The sequence below is a fragment of the Muscardinus avellanarius genome (genome assembly GCF_963383645.1).
Source record: "Muscardinus avellanarius genome assembly, chromosome: 2".
NCBI lineage: Eukaryota > Metazoa > Chordata > Mammalia > Rodentia > Gliridae > Muscardinus > Muscardinus avellanarius.
In genome coordinates, this window is record NC_137787.1 from 50,346,159 (window position 1) to 50,362,801 (window position 16,643).

The 16,643-nt window shown below is 35.9% G+C and overlaps 1 protein-coding gene across 2 annotated transcripts in view; it reads right to left on the reverse strand.

Annotated features, from left to right (window-relative positions):
* ITGAV (integrin subunit alpha V) overlaps positions 1-16,643 on the reverse strand; it is a gene marked incomplete at both ends in the record, with an annotated part of 83,677 nt that overhangs the window by 12,598 nt on the left and 54,436 nt on the right. For both annotated transcript variants that reach the window (XM_080689614.1, XM_080689613.1), the window contains 5 exons: positions 3,537-3,674; positions 8,117-8,271; positions 10,586-10,644; positions 12,824-12,931; positions 15,496-15,541. In XM_080689614.1, coding sequence (XP_080545740.1) covers positions 3,537-3,674; positions 8,117-8,271; positions 10,586-10,644; positions 12,824-12,931; positions 15,496-15,541 — 506 coding nt within the window. The remainder of the gene's footprint in view (positions 1-3,536; positions 3,675-8,116; positions 8,272-10,585; positions 10,645-12,823; positions 12,932-15,495; positions 15,542-16,643) is intronic.

Consider the following 16,643-nt stretch of genomic DNA (forward strand, 5'->3'; position numbering starts at 1 on the left):
GTTCACTAGGCACTTATAGAATAATATATAAACTTTTAAAACCAGCTGAATCTACTTTTTAAATAATAATTTATAATAATTCTAAACACAAAATATGTTATCAGTGAAAATTTAGATGTGTTATAAGTATATAATATATTCTGGATTTTGAAGATGGTAAAAAGAATAGAATGTAAAATACTTCACTAATAATTTCTAAATTGATTACATGTTGAAATGTTAATATTGTAGGTATTTATGTTGGATGTGTTGACACACCCTTGTAATCTCAGTATTTGGGAAGCTAAGACAGGAAGATCGTAGTTCTCAGTGAGGCCTTCTTAGTGAGGCCTTCTGCAACTCAGTGAGACCTTGTTTCAAAATAAAGAATAAAAAATAGGGCCGCAGGCATATCTAGGAGGTAGAATGACCCTGGGTTCCATCCCCAGTACTGCAATATATATAATATTTATATTTATATTGTGGGTATTGTTATGGGATTAATTATTTGTACCCCAAATTCTTATGTTGAAGTTCTATACCCCAGTATTTCAGAATGTGACTGTATTTGAAGATACAGTCCTCAGAGACATAGTTAAAATAAGGTCATTAGGGTAGGCCTTAATCCAGTAATGACTGACCTGTTCTTTTTAAGGTGGAGAATCTAGGACAAAGACATACATACAGGGAAGACCAGGTGAAAACACAAGAAAAATTGAGCACCTACAGCCAAGAAGGCAGGCTTGAAAGATACCATTCCTATTGACACCTTAATCTTAGGCTTTTAGCCTCCAGAATTTTAAGAAAAGAAAAAAAATATATATTATTATATTTTTTTTTTTTGGTGGGTTTGGGGATGGAACCCAGGGGTATTTGGCCTCTGAGCTACACTCCCTGCCCTCTTTTGTATTTTTATTTATTGAAACAGGATCTCACTAAGTTGCAGAGGACCTTACTAAATAGCTGAAGCTGTCCACAAACTTCGATTCTCTGGTATCAGCCTCCAGAATGCTGGAATTACAAGCATGTGTCACCATGCCCAGCAATGATTTTTTTTTAAGCCGGGTGTGGTGGCGCACGCTTGTAATCCCCGTGCTTGGGAGGCGAAGACAGAAGGATCACGCAGGTTCGAAGCCAGCCGCGCTAGCTTAAGAGACCCAGTTTCCAAATAAAAATGTAAAAATAGGTCTGGGAGTGTAGCCCGGAGGTAGAAGGGCTTCCAGGAACCCCAGTACCACACACACACAAAAAAAATTAATTTAAGCTATCTAGTTTATGGTACTTTGTTATGGCAGCCCTAATAAACTACTACATTTGGGGGGGGGGCAAGTAATGAGGATTGAACCCAGGGGCATTCTACCTCTGAGCTACACCTCCAGCCCTATTTTATTTTTTATAAAACAGGGTCTCACTAAGTTGTGGAGGGCCTCACTAAGTTGCTAAAGATGGCCATGAACTTAGAATCATCCTTTCTCAGACTCCCAAGTACTAGGATTACAGGTGTGCACCACCATGCCTGGCTACAGATGCATTATTAAAATTAATTTCATCTGTTTTCTTTTTATCCTTTAAAAACGCTTCTAATCAGCAAATTTAAAATTATGAATGTTGACCATATTATACTGCATTTCTATTTGGCAGTAGAACTCTATTGGCATTTCTATTTGGCAGTAGAAAAAATGCAGCAGCCAGGCGTGGTGGCACACACTTGTAATCCCAGCATTTGGGAAGGTGAGACAGAAGGATCGCAATTTGCAGACAGCCTCAGGTACTTAGGCCCTTTGCAACTCAATGAGACCCTGTTTCAAAATAAAGAATAAAAAATTGGTCTGGGAGTGTAGCTTGGAGGTAGAATGAACCTGGGTTCAATCCTCAGCATCACAAAGAAAAGGAATGCAGTAGACACATTCATAATATGGGACAGAGAAAATGTAGGGGGAAAAAATGGGCAAGTGTAATAAATTGACACTTCATGAAAGAAGAAATTCAAATGGCCAATAAATGTATGAAAGAGTGCTAAACATCATTAGCATTCAGAAATGCAAATCAAAACTACCCTGAGCCGGGCGTGGTGGTGCATGCTTGTAATCCCCACACTTGGGAGGCTGAGATAGGAGGATCACACAGGTTCGAAGCCAGCCTCAGCTACTTAGTGAGGCTCTCAGCAACTTAGTGAGACCCTGTTTCCAAATACAATATAAAATAGGTCTGGGAGTATAGCCCGGAGGTAGAAAGCCTATGGGTTCCACCCCCAGTGCCACCAAAAAAAAAAAAAAAAAAAAAAAAACTACCCTGAGATTTCACCTATCTCCAACTAGAATGGCAATCATTTAAAAAACAAACAACAAATGCTGGCAAGGATGTGTGGAGAAGTGGGAACTTTAACACATTGGTGGTTGGATTGCAAATTAGTGCAACCACTTTGGAAAACAGTATGGAGGATCTTAAGAAGAATGGAACAAACTTACCATATGATCCAGCAATACCACTTTTGGGTATCTACCCAAAATAATGGAAACCAAACTAACAAACTAATGCATGCATACCTATATTCATAGTTACACAATTCACAATTGCCAAACTATGGAACCAGCCATCAACAGATGAATGGATTAAAAACGATGGGATGTGTATACAATGGGATATTATGCAGCCATAAAGAAGAACAAAATTATGTCATTTGCAGGGAAATGGATGGAATTGAAGAATATTATGCTAATTGAGATTAGTCAATCACAAAAAAATAAGAAATCGGATGTTCTCCTTAATATATGGAAGCTAGGGAGAAAATGGATCATAGGATAAACTCATAGGATAAACTCTAGAAAAAGAAGAAACTATAGATGAGCAAATAAGGTGACCTAATTGAAGGGGATTCAAGGGGGGGAGGGAAATTCTTTGATGTACATGATGTACATTCACAAACATATCAAAGTCAATCACTAAGCCAAATATGAGATGATGTGAGGAAGAAGGAATGGGGTGGGAATTGGGTAAGAGCTAATTGGGTGATGTGTGCATGTATGCCTCTACCATCTTGTACTTTATGAAGATGTACAACCTTGATACATGAATAAAAAATGAAATATAAACATACAAAAGGAAAAAATAGAAAACAAGAACAATATTTAAATACAGATGTTTTACACCATTTTCTTATGAAGTTACAATATAGTCAATGACATTTTATGTTGCCTTACTTAAGTTTATGAAAAGAATTGTGTATATATTATATTTGCAGATGAGTATATGTATACTTTTAAAAACAATTAAGAAGTACATCAAAGATAACATAGGTATCAAAGATATTTTTCAAAATATCAAACACTATATAAATTAACTGCATTTTGTGGTTTTCTTTTATTTATTTTATATTTTATTTATATGAAACATGATTCTGCCTTCTCTGCACACAACTAAGTTTTGAGTGTATTTAAGTGCCGCTGACAAACATCTATTAATATTATATAAATCAACCCTTATGATATTTAAAAACATGAATGATAAGGCCTAAGATCAAGATACAAAATGAGGCATGAAGTGGGCAAGCACAGTACCTGTCGGCTAATGTTGGCAGGCGTGAACTGGTTCAGAATGGGTTGCAAGCCTGTTGCATCTGCTGCCGTTCTATAATCCAAGCGATACTCCATGAAAACGGTAATTGGAGTGAGTTTGTCTCTAAATTCAGATTCATCCTGGAAACAGAAAAACTCAAATTAAAGATGGCATCAACCCATACTATCCAGAGGAATCCATAACAGCATACCACAAAGCCAGCTGTACTCACCCCTGGAATCTTTGATTCTACAAATTTCTAAAAAATTATATTGTGTTAAGTATAATAAGAATAGAGCATCTAAATAGCCTAATTGTTATCCAGTGAAAATTTTTTATGAATTTTTGTTTTATAATAAAATCTTTGATTCACACAGAAATATACAAAGCATGTTGGTAAAATGAGCACTAAAACACATGTTCAACATAATAACTAGAATAGTATCGATATGGCTTAAGCTACCTGCCTGCTTCTTTTCTTCATCCCTCTGCCTTCTTTCTCGGAGTAATGCCAGTTGAATTCTAAGTTTGCCATTCCCTTGGTTGCTTCTCTACAATATCACCTTTTCAAAATGTTTACATTTCTTTGATGGCCTATGCATGATCAATTCTTATATTCTCAAATTTTTGAAAACCTAAGCTGTGTTGTAGATTTGTTAAATCTAGCTTTTACTAAATGTATGTGTCACAAAATAACATGCTGTTAAGTTTTTCTTTATCCCATATTTTTGTTTATTTAAAAATGGGACTATATATAATCCTCTGAGATTTGTCTTCTGTTCAACATTCTTGTTCAGAATCATCCATGCAGTTGTACGTGGCCAAGATTAACTTTTGTTGTTGCATAGTATATCATCATATAAATATACAATTTATCCATCCTCCTGTCAAAGGTTATTTGGGTAGTTTGGGGTGGTGGTGCACGTTTGTAATCCCAGTACTTGGGAGGCTAAGACTGGAGAATCACGCAGGTTAAAAGCCAGCCTCAGCAGCTTAGTGAGACCATCAGTAACTTAATGAGACACTGTTTCCAAATAAAATATAAAATAGGTCTGGGAGTATAGCCTGGTGGTAGAAAGCCACCCCCCCCCCAGGTTCCATCCCCAATACCACACAAAAAATAATTGCTACAAAGAATATTTTTATACTTGGTGATAAGATCTGTCAGATCTATATTACATTATTCTTCAAAGCCTTTCTAACAACTTACGCTAACCATCAGCAATGCCCAACATTTTCACATGTTGATCAATTAGCAGATATTGGCAGACTTCATTTAAATTTAAAATTGTATTCAATTTTTTTTTTTTTTTGCATTACCGGGGATGGAGTCCAGGGGCATTCAACCTCTGAGCTACATCCCCAGCCCTATTTTTTATTATTTATTTTGAAATAGGGTCTCGCTGAGTTGCAAAGGGCCTCACTATGGAGCTGAGGCTGTCCACGAACCTGGATCTTCTTGTCTCAGTCTCCCAAATGCTGGGATTAAAAGTGTGTGCCACCACGCCTGGCTCAAATAGTATTTCTTCATAGTCATGTCTTGAAGCATTTGTCGTTCTTTTCTTAAACCACTAATATTTACTTAACTTATATATTTTTCTGTACCTAAGTAAGACAGACATGATTTTTTCTTCTTTATTCTATTCATGTAAGAAGTTCTACTTCTATATTTTTGTTAATGCACTAAACTATATCCAGATTGTTTTATTTATCTTCTCATTTGAACTAAGATTTAATTTACTTACAGTGGTTTAGTAATTTATATACATATCTTTGTAAAGTGGTATGAAATTCGCTTTTCTATTACTATCTTTGACCAATTATATACATATCTCTGTAAAGTGGTATGAAATTCGCTTTTCTTTTACTACCTTTGACCAATTGAGGTCTTAATTGTATTTGTTTATAGAATACTTTGGAAAATTCTTCAGTTTTCCTATTCTTTCTAAGAATTTAATACCAGAAATTACTCATTCTTGAATGGTAGATATTGTCTAAAAAACCATCTGGGACTTGCATTTCCTTTGGATATTTTTAACTATAATTCAATTTTTTAAATGGTTATGGTATTATTAAAGTTTTCCATTTCTTCTTAGAGAAGTTATGTTTGTCTAAGAATTTCTGTGTTTTTTGTCTTAGTTTTTTATTTACTGGCACAAGGTTCTTCATTATAATCTATTATTTTAATTCCTGTTATGTATTTTTTCAGTTCCAAATTTTATGGGGTTTTTTTTTTGTTTTCTCTTCCATTCGTTTTTATCAATCATGCATTTAAGGGTTCATACTCTAAATATTCAGCTTCTGTGACATTCATTCATTATGATGTGTAGTACTTCCATGATGATTCCGTTTTTAGTAAATGTCCAGTATGATCTCTTTTTGGACCAAAAGTTATTTAATATCACATTTCCTGTGATTTCCTACCAAATCAATATCCCAGGTTATCTTTTTGTTACTAATTTCTAAGAAAACTTTTACTACAGTTTGGATCCTAAGTGTCCCTCAAAGGTCTATGTAATAAGGTTCTTGGTCCACAGGGTGGCACTCTTGGAAGGTGGTAAAACTCTGAGGCAGTATATCCTAGGAGGTCTGTGGGACTCCAGACCCTTTCTCTTTGCTTCCTGGCTGTGAGGTAAGTGGTTTTTCCCTGCCACATACATCTGGGCCAAGATGTACTACAATCCTAAAAGCAGAGGGTAAACAAGTCATTGGCTAAAACTATGAGGCAAAATAGCCCCCTCCCCTTTTTTTAACACTAGGGATTGAACCCAAAGACATTTTATCTCCAAGTGAAACTCCCAGCACTTTAATTTTTTTTTTTTTTTGAAATGGTATCCTGCTAAGTTGATAAAAGTCTTGCTAAGATGCTAGGGCTGGCCTCAAAACTGCAATCTGCTTATCTCAGCCTCCTAGTACTGGGATTATAGGCATGTGCCACCACATCTGGCTAATCTTTTTTCTTAGTAAATTGATTATTATAGGAGACAGGCTGTCTGGTGACAATGCAGTTTTGTTAGTTGGCTTTCTTCCACTTAAGAAATACCTGAGCTTGGCATGATGGCGCATGCTTGTAATCCCTGCGCTTGGGAGGCTGCTAGCCTCTCCTCACAGCTCCTGGCTTTCTTCACTACCAAAGATTTATTTTATTTATTTTTTTTTTTTTGGTGGTACTGGGGGTGGAACCCAGAGGCTTTCTACCTCCCGGCTATCCTCCCAGACCTATTTTATATTTTACTTGGAAACAGGGTCTCACTAAGTTGCTGAGAGCCTCACTAAGTAGCTGAGGCTGGCTTCGAACCTGTGTGATCCTCCTGTCTCAGCCTCCCAAGCGCAGGAATTACAAGTGTGCGCCATCATGCCAAGCTCAGGTATTTCTTAAGTGGAAGAAAGCCAACTAACAAAACTAAAAAGCCAACTAAAAAAATAGGCTGTCACCAGACAGCCTATCTCCTATAATATAACTTTTTTGAAATACACTTAGACCTCCTTTGTGGCTTTTACATGGCCAATTTTTATAGTGTAATTGTCAAGTTTACATATTGAGTTCTATATAGGTCTGCTAAGTCAAGCTTGTTAATTATGCTGCATCTTCTGAATCTTTCTTGATATTTAAAAAAAATTATCCTTGCCAGCATCGTTACACACTTGTAATCCCAGTACTTGGGAGTTTGAAACAGGAGGATTGCAGGTTAGTGGCCAGCCTTAGCTACTTAGTGAGGCTTCTGCAACTTAGTGACCCCCTGTTTCAAAATATAGAATAAAAAATAGGACTGGAGTTGTAGCACGGAGGTAGAACGCCTCTGGGTTCAATCCCAGTACCACAAAACAAAACAAAACAAAATTTTATCCTTTATTAACAAGGTTATATTCAGCATCTGATAATTCTAACACCTCAATCATTTGCAGGTCTAAAATCTAGTTTCTTAGAGTAGTTCTGACCTTGTGTGTTTAGTGTACTTACTTATTTATGAATTCCTATAAGATTGACCTTAACCTGTGGAAATCGCGGGGTCCACACTGGACTGATCTCCTCCAGGGCGGCTTTGCATTCGCTCTTGCTGGAGTCAAGGTGCACCTCTATCCTAAAATCACTCCAGATTCATGCAAGGGCCTGAGCATAATGCAGGCAGGCATCCAGGTTGCAGAAGACTCCAGGTGAGTTTACGTCCTTCCCTGTGCTGGTATCTACATCTGCTGCTCACCCTGCCTACGCCATTTCCCTTGTCAGAAACACATTTGTTTACTACACGCAATCAGATATATCCACTGCTGTTTTTTGGTTGATTGCTTACTTTTTGGGCCTTGGAGATTTCTTTTACTGTCTTGAGAGTAAAGTGATATATTTAAGAACCACGTTCATCATAATTCACTCAGTAACAACGCTGTGGAAAGGTCATTTGGAATATCCAGTCTGCCAGAAGGCAAGCCCATCACTTCTACTGTCAAGGTTGACACGTTAAAAAGCCAGGTTCCTCAAAGTGCTTTTCACTTTGATGGAGTGCTACTTTACCGAGAGCAAAAACCATTTAGGTGAAAATGAAAAAGTATTAACCAAAAGAAATTGCAGAACGATACTGCTTACCCGCAGGTATGCTGTCAGCGACTCACACTGCATTGGTCCCCCCCGTGAAACAGTCATGTTCTTGGAGTAGCCCGATGACCTGTTATGGATAAACAGGGCTCGTCGAGTTGCTCCCTTCTGCTTGAGTTTATCCAAAAGAAGCTCAACCTGGAAGTCTAAACAAATCAAAGAATGTATAGCCAATATATTCTTTATGGACATGTCTCTGTCCTAAATAATCTAGAGTTTGTGATTAAACAGAGTTATTTATTTCTGAAAAGTAATTTCCTTCTAATTTATTGAAAAAAATATTCATCGTTGTTAGGGAAATTACAACACATGAATTCTGAATATTTAATAATAAACAACCCAACTATCCCTGAAGCAATCTCATACATAATTCCAAACAGTCAAGGTAGTAAAGTGTCAGAGAAAAACTTCTGTCTTAATTTTAGTCATGTAAAAGAAGTCCAGAGAATGAAAAATATGTGAATTAAGAGTTTCGCCACTGGGTTGGTAATACTCAGCTCAGTAGTAGGTTGCCTAAACTTAGCGTGCGTGAGGCCCTGGGTTCAACTTTCAACAATCACAAAGAGAAAAAAAAGAACTTTTTGCCATCAATCCAAGTAGCAAGACTTGCCAATTTTGATCAAGAAGTATTCATTGATATGTAGCCATATAATTATATTAAACACAATGATGAAAGAACAGTTACTATCACTTGTAACTCCTGCTTCCAGTGAAGCTACCATATTAAATTATCATATTCAGAGGCGGGCATGGTGGCGCACACTTATAATCCCAGTACTTGGGAGGCTGAGACAGGAGGATCGCGCAGGTTCGAAGCCAGCCTCAGCTACTCAGTGAGGCTCTCAGCAACTTAGCGGGACCCTGATTCCAAATAAAATACAAAATAGGTCCGGGAATGTAGCCCAAAGGTAGAAAGCCTCGGGGTCATCCCAGCACCACACACACACACAAAATTATCATATTAAAATGCCTCATGAAGGAAGTGATAGGACAGGACTGAATGAGCCAAGAATCATCTAAAAATGAACGAGCAGACAATTATTTAAAGTGTGACTGTCAGGAGTACTGCCTTCTAAAATATAGTTCTCTAAGTTTTTTCTTCAAAGGAGGTAAGAGTGAAAATATCTAAAACTACAAATCTCTTTTTTAAATGTTCACCTTCGTTTTTAATTTTAAATTTTAAATTTAGGTAAAATCCTAGGATTATGCTGTGGCATGTTTAGTTATACTAAGGCACGCTGCTCTCCCTGCAGATCCTCAAACACACTAAGCACACTCCTTCTTCTGGCTTCTGGAAATTTCTGCTGTGTGAAACAGCCCTTCAGATGTCTAGGAGAATTCTCACTTCCTTCAGGTCTCTGCAGAAAACTTTCCTCCCACTGAGCCTCTGCTTGCTATCCTAAAGCTCACAGTCACCCACCCAAAAGTTTCAGTCCTCTTCTCTGATTTATTGTAGCACATTACTATGTGCCCCTGTGTAACATACTGACCAATCTTTGCAATATTTATTTAACACTCCTACTTTGCTCCCAGGACCACATCAATCTTTTTAAAAAAGTAAGAGCAGAATTTGCTCTGTAGATTAACTTTAGTGGCCAAACCCTTTTCTTTATCTTTTCACTATTTCTAAACAACCTCTCTTCCTAAGATTTCTGGGGGCTTCCCTAGAACATAAAAACAATCATTTCAGTAGATTAATCTACTTATAACAGTGATACTCACTTCCCCAGAGATCATTTCATCTCATATCATTAACTGTTTAACCTTCTAACAGCTATATTTATATATGGTATGTTACAATTATCACTTTGTGAACTAGTTTGATCAAAAGGTCCATTAATAAATTTTAATAAATTAATAAATTATAATAAATTATTATAAACTGCCTTGAGTTACCAAACACAGGCATGGTAGTGCACACCTGTAATCCTAGTACTTGGGAGGCAGATACAGGAGAATCAAAAGTTCACAGCCAGCCTCAACAACTTAGTGAGATTCTCACCAACCCAGCAAGATCCTATTCCAAAATGAAAATTAAAAAGGGGAGCTGGATGTGGTGGCGCACGCTTGTAATTCCAGAATTTGAGAGGCTGAGACTGGAGAATTGTGGTTCGCGGACAGCCTCAGTTACTTAGTGAGGCCCTCTGCAACTTAGTGAGAACCTGTTTCAAAATAAAGAATAAAAAAAATAGGGCAGGGGGTGTAGACCGGTGGTCGAATGCCCCTGGGTTCCATCCTGAGACCCGCACACACACAAAAAAAAGGGCCGGATGTGTAGCTTGAAGGTAAAATACCCCTGGGTTCAATTTCGTATAGTGTGTGTAGTGCATGCACACACACACACACAAACACACACACACACACACACACACACACACACACACACGTTGCCAAAGAAAGTAATTAAGTGCAGTATATGCAATAGCATAAAAATACTATGATTTTTTATCAGACACTTACTAAGTTTCTTCGGAAAGGCTCCTTTGCCATCTGCCTTTAAACAGTACCTGATATCAAAACTGCAGGAAAGTAAAAGATATATATATATATGTAAATCCTACAATCCAGTTTGGGTATATTTTTAGTATCATCTAAATTTCACATTTCTAATACAGTTATTCGTTGACATCTAGAGGGGACTGGCTCTAGGAACCACCCCTCAACCACCACAGGTACCAAGATCAGTGGATACTCGGGTCCCTTACAAAAATGGTTGTAGTACTTACATACAACCTGCACATATCCTCAAACACTGGTATACTGATATACTGAAAACCACCTCTAGATTACTTGTAACATAATACAACATAAATACTATGTAAATGCCCCTGACATTTACAAACACCGTTTTGTTGAGGCAATAAGGAGGAAAAAAAACATATGTACATGTCTCTTGACTGGAACCAACTTTTTATTTTTAATACTTTGATTCTCCATTGGTTGAATCAAAGAATGAGAACCTACAGTAGATTCAGAAAGCTGAGGATTCATAGTTTATGTGCTACAACCTGACATCTTTCTTCATGTCTTAATATTATTCAAAAGACATGAAACTATACAAACTAAACTGACTTCATCCTTTAGTAATTTAAGTATGTTTTCTTTCCTGGTACCTTGATGAGAAAAATAAAAATAAAATCTAACCTCCTCTCAAGTTTATAAAACCTGTTGATACATCTAAATAAAAAAATACAAGTTCTGGTTTTAAATAATGTCTCATTAAATAAAAATACCCACTAAAGCATCCTTTAATTAGCAAGCCCTCTGGAGCAGTGTTTTTCAAGATTGCTTAACAGATTATGAAATCAGATTAACAGTCTGTATCCAACATCTTAAAAAACAAATAAAATTGACTTAAGTATTATGTTACTGGATTATGGTGCAAAATTTATTTCTACCTGTGCACCATTGTTAAAATTACTTGAAAGCTCCTACTCCAGCTAGTACATTTGAAGCCTTCTTATTATTATCATAATTATAGGCATATTTTTGGCAACTCCACAGGAACATGAAAGGTGAGTACAGGAAAAAAGTAAAACTGAAAGCCAAAACCTGAAAATGACTTGACAACCAATCAATCGAATGAAAACATTACTGAATGCTTAATGTAACCTACTAAAAAGCAAAAACAACTTAAATTTTAAAATTTTAATAATCATATTAGTAACCCAAGAACAAAATCAGAAAAAAATATCTCTCATTAGCTCCTTTAAAATAAAATTTTCCTCACTACCAATCATTCTGTTCATCTAAGTTCTCTGTGATTCTTCTATAAAAGAAAGGAACATAAACTGTGGTCTCCAGGACAGGCTATTCTAAATAATGTTAACAGAACATGAGTCAAGAACTTTCATCAATTTATTTTGACATATGTAAAAAACACTGGTTTAAGTATTTTTAAAATATAAGATAATTTAAAGAAAATTATACTAATACAGAGTGAAAATACAGCAAAAATTATGCAAGTATCATATACATGACAGGCTTGAAAAACAATGGTATAGAGAAGAATTCAGACACTGGACTCATAAAAAATATTTTATTTTCTTTGGAACTAATAAAGGAACAAGTAAAAGATAAAAATACTACAGCAAGCCAGGCTTGGTGGCGCACACTTGTAATCCCAGCATTTGGGAGGCTGAGACAGGAGAATTGTGCAGGTTCGAAGCCAGCATCAGCTACTTAGTGAGGCCCTTTGCAACTTAGTGAGACCCTGTTTCAAAAAAAAAAAAAAATAGGGCTGGAAGTGTCACTCAGAGGTAGAATACTCCTGGGTTCCATTCCTAGTACCGAAAAAAAAAAAAAAAAAAAAACTACAGCAAAATCATTTTTTCATGTAAGTATTTATAGAAATAAAATCTGGAAAGAAATATTTAAAAAATTAAATTTTCAAGGGCTTGTTTAGAATTAACTATAAAACATGTTTTGTGAACTTGTTAGCTTTACCTTCTTTTTTAATTTATTCACTGATCATATGTAATTCTTTAAAAACTATTTTTTATACTAATCTAGAAAATATTTCTGGAGCTTTCTTCGTATCGTCCTTGTAATACTATTTCTATAATCTAATATACGACATGAAAATAGTTTGTTCACAGAAACTGCTTTAGCAATATTTCCACCCCATTATCTTAATTTGTAATTGTTTTACAATGATTGAACCATTTATCATAATTATTATTAAACAAACACCCTTACCAGGAAAATGTGAGAACTGTGCCAGGCAACAGGCAGGGTTTAATGTCTTGATTTAAAATGCTAGGGGTCACTTCAAGGACAGCATTAACAGTGATAACTGGTCTGGCCCTGGTTTAAATAAAAGGAAGAAAATAAGAGTTACTAAAAAAGATACACAAAGCTAAGCATTTTAGGTTCACGTACATCGCAGATAGAGTGCAATGTCCACTAAAGCACTGTTTGTGTGAGCAGACAATAAGAACAACCTAAATATAATGCATCTCAGTTTGGCAAACTTTCAATTTTTCCAAAACTGTCCTAATTTCAACACTAAAAGCCCTGTGTTCCGGGAAATCACTCAGTCTCAGGCAAAGTGGGACAACGGGGCCAACCTTTCTGAATTCAGTCCATTAAAGCAGAATAGCTAAATAAAGTTTGGAGTAGCCACCTACAGCAATGCCATATAGTGGAAACATGAGTGTTGTAAATCCATCCATACTGAAATGGGATACTTGCTAAGGTATAGTCAAGATATAATTTTAGTAGGAGAAAAAACAAAGTCTACAATGTAGAAAGAATGCCTACAGGTACACATACATATGTTCATATGATTTCTTAATGAATAGTACATTTCTGATGCAGGTATACTAATAAATTAGTAACTGGTATGATGAAAAATATTTTTTATTTTATGATTTTTCTATATTGTTTGAATATTTATCACATGCATGCATTACTTTATTAACATCTATTTTAAAACTAAATAAATCAAAAGAAAGGTTGAGCAGCCCTAATCTAAAAATTCCAAAAATCTGAAATGCTCTCAAACCCAAAATCTAAAAACTTTTTGAACACTAACATAATGCTAAAAAAAAAAAAAAAAGTTCTGGAATTTGGACCATTTCAGATTCTGGACTTGGGGAAGGCTTAACTGGTAAAGTGTATATGCAATAGTTCCAAAATATGAGAACTCTGAAATATTTATGGTCCAAAGTATTTAAGTTAAAAAATTTTCAGACTATAAATATAGTTTTCCAAAGATCAAACTCACAAGTTTAAATCCTACACAAAAATACAGTAGACTTGGGTCAATAGCCCTTCTCAAAAATGAAGTGTATTCCTTGGTGCTCATTCACTGCTAATTGGCTTTGGCAAAGCAACCATCAGGCATCTGAACTCAGCTTAACGTTACTTAGACAATTTCCTGGTAGTTCCTGCATACTATAACCTTTGAGTGTTAATAAACCCTGGGCATTATGAAAAGACCCTCTCCCAAAAAAATGACAAATCCTTGAAATCTGTAAGTACACATGTTTCCCATGGCTATAATTAAGTTGATCTAATACAAACTCAGCACCAATATTAGTTTTCCTGTCATGTATAAACTCAGTCCATAAAGTATAATCATTAAATCTATCTGAGATGCCACTTGATATTTTAAGGCATGAGGGACTGATGAAATACAGAGAACTACTGAGAACAAATACGAAGTTGGGAAATAGAGATATCTGAATTTATATATATTCCTCTGATTAAAAAAATGCTATGTTGAGAGTCAATACATATTTCTCCTCCCTTGTGATCACAGAACACTGAAAAAAAAGTACCAAGTTAATTTTCAGACTCTTACAGGAAGATGTAAACCCATACAGTGTGTGTGTGTGTGGGGGGGGGTGTGCGTGCATGTATGAGAGCTAGAAATTAAACCCAGGCCCTTGTGCCTGCTAAGTGAGCACTCCACCACTGAGTTACACCTCTATCCCTTACCCACAGTTTTTGTGTGTGTGTGTGTGTGTGTGTGTTTTTTAAGTACTGAGGATGGAATCCAGGAGCATTCTACCTCCAAGCTACACCCCCAGCCCTGTTGTTTATTTTTTTATTTTGAAACAGGGTCTCACTGAGTTGCAGAGGGCCTCACTAGGTAGCTGAGGCTGTCCTCGAACTGTGATCCTCCTGTCTCAGCCTCCCAAATGCTGGGATTACAAATGTGCCCCACCACGGCCGGCACCCATACAGTTTTTAAGGAGAGATTAAAAACACAGGAGAGCCAGGACTAGCTACCATTACTTGAAGAGCTGAGATATGAGTCACAGGTTCAAGACCAGACTCAGCAGCATAGAGAGACCCTGTTTCAAAATAAAAAGGATGAGGTATAGCTTAGAAGTAGAATGCCTCTGGGTTCAATTTCTAGTACAAAAAAAAGAAAAGTTAAAAAGTTAAGAGAATATCTTTGAACAAAAAAAAATTTTTTTTTTGTATTGGGTGTGGAACCCAGGGGCATTCCACCTCCGAGCTACACCCCCAGCCCTATTTTTTTTTTTTTTTCAGTCTTTTCATTTTTGGAACAGGGTCTCACTGAGTTGCGAAGGGCCTCGCAAAGTACCTGAGGCTGTCCGCGAACTGTGATCCTCTGGTCTCTACCTCCCAAATGCTGGGATTACAAGCATGCGCTACCACGCCTGGCTTCTTTGAACAAATTCTTAAGAATAATGAAGAACCATTCTGAATGCTTTTCTAAATGAAAAAATGAACAACTTTTTTTTTTGAGACTTCCTTTGTATAAATACAATTTCCCTATAGCAAATCTTGACTAGAAAGAACAAATTTTATCATTCCTTCAAGAAGATTGAACTGAACTCAAATACTGCCACTTACTTAATTCAGATTATTCCTTTACTATAGAATATGCATACCTGTATAAGACAGCCCGATCTACTCCAAAAGCTCCTACAATTAAGTCTTTAAAAAAATGAAAAAACATGTGAGTACTAAAGGTTTTTAAATTTTATATATCATTCTATAAGTGCTTAATAAACATACAAAAACCACATATTATATACTTAAACACACACACACACTTCATAAAAGCCATTTTGTAGGGGTAATGTGACAATACCACCCATTTTTAAGTGCACTATTTATTTACTTATTTATTTAAAGTATTGATTAATTGGTTGATTGATTGCAGTACTGGGAATGGAATCTGGGGCATTCTATCTCTGAGCTACACCCCCAGCTCTATTTTTTTATTCTTTATTTTGAAACAGGGTCTCACTGAGTTGCAAAAAGCCCTACTAAGTAGCTGAGGCTGGCCACAAATCACAGTCCTCCTGTCTCAGCTTCCAAAATGCTGGGATTACAAGTGTGCAACATCATGCCTGGCTAAAAGAGCACACTTTTGACATGGCAATTCTAAAAGTTTGTCTTAAGGAAATATTCAGATGTATGAAACAGAATTACACAAAAAGATATAAATGCTCCAAAACAAGTCAAAGTAAGATATGATACAGCTATATATTAGATTGGGAAAAATAAGATTTGTGTTTTAGAAATAAAATGGGGCAATGTTTCCGATCTTTTAAGTGAATATGTAATAAACTACAAAAAGTAGAATTGTTTTGCTAAAAATGTATTAATACATAAGAAAAAATTTTAAAAAGGTGATTTGTTGTATTTTCTAAAATTCTTATGATAAACACTACATTTATAACAAACCATCTGAGAAATAATGCCAATATGTAGATAAGAATAAAATTCTCATCTAATTTCTAGGAATACTTCAACAACCTTGTCTATTGGCTCATGCTATTATCTAACATATTTCATGTAAAGAAAATATCCATTTTATTCCCAGAGCCATTGAAGTACTCCAAGTATATATAAGAGCCTAAAAAGGCCTTGTTTACTTTCATGGATTGACTCAGTGGGCAACTTGGGACAGTTACCTTTGTCATTCTCTTTTTACATACAAGGAATGGTCTAATAGTGAGCTTAACATTACTTGTATTTTTCATAAGCCTCACTAGAACTAAATGAAATAATATAGCTTTTATAAAAATTA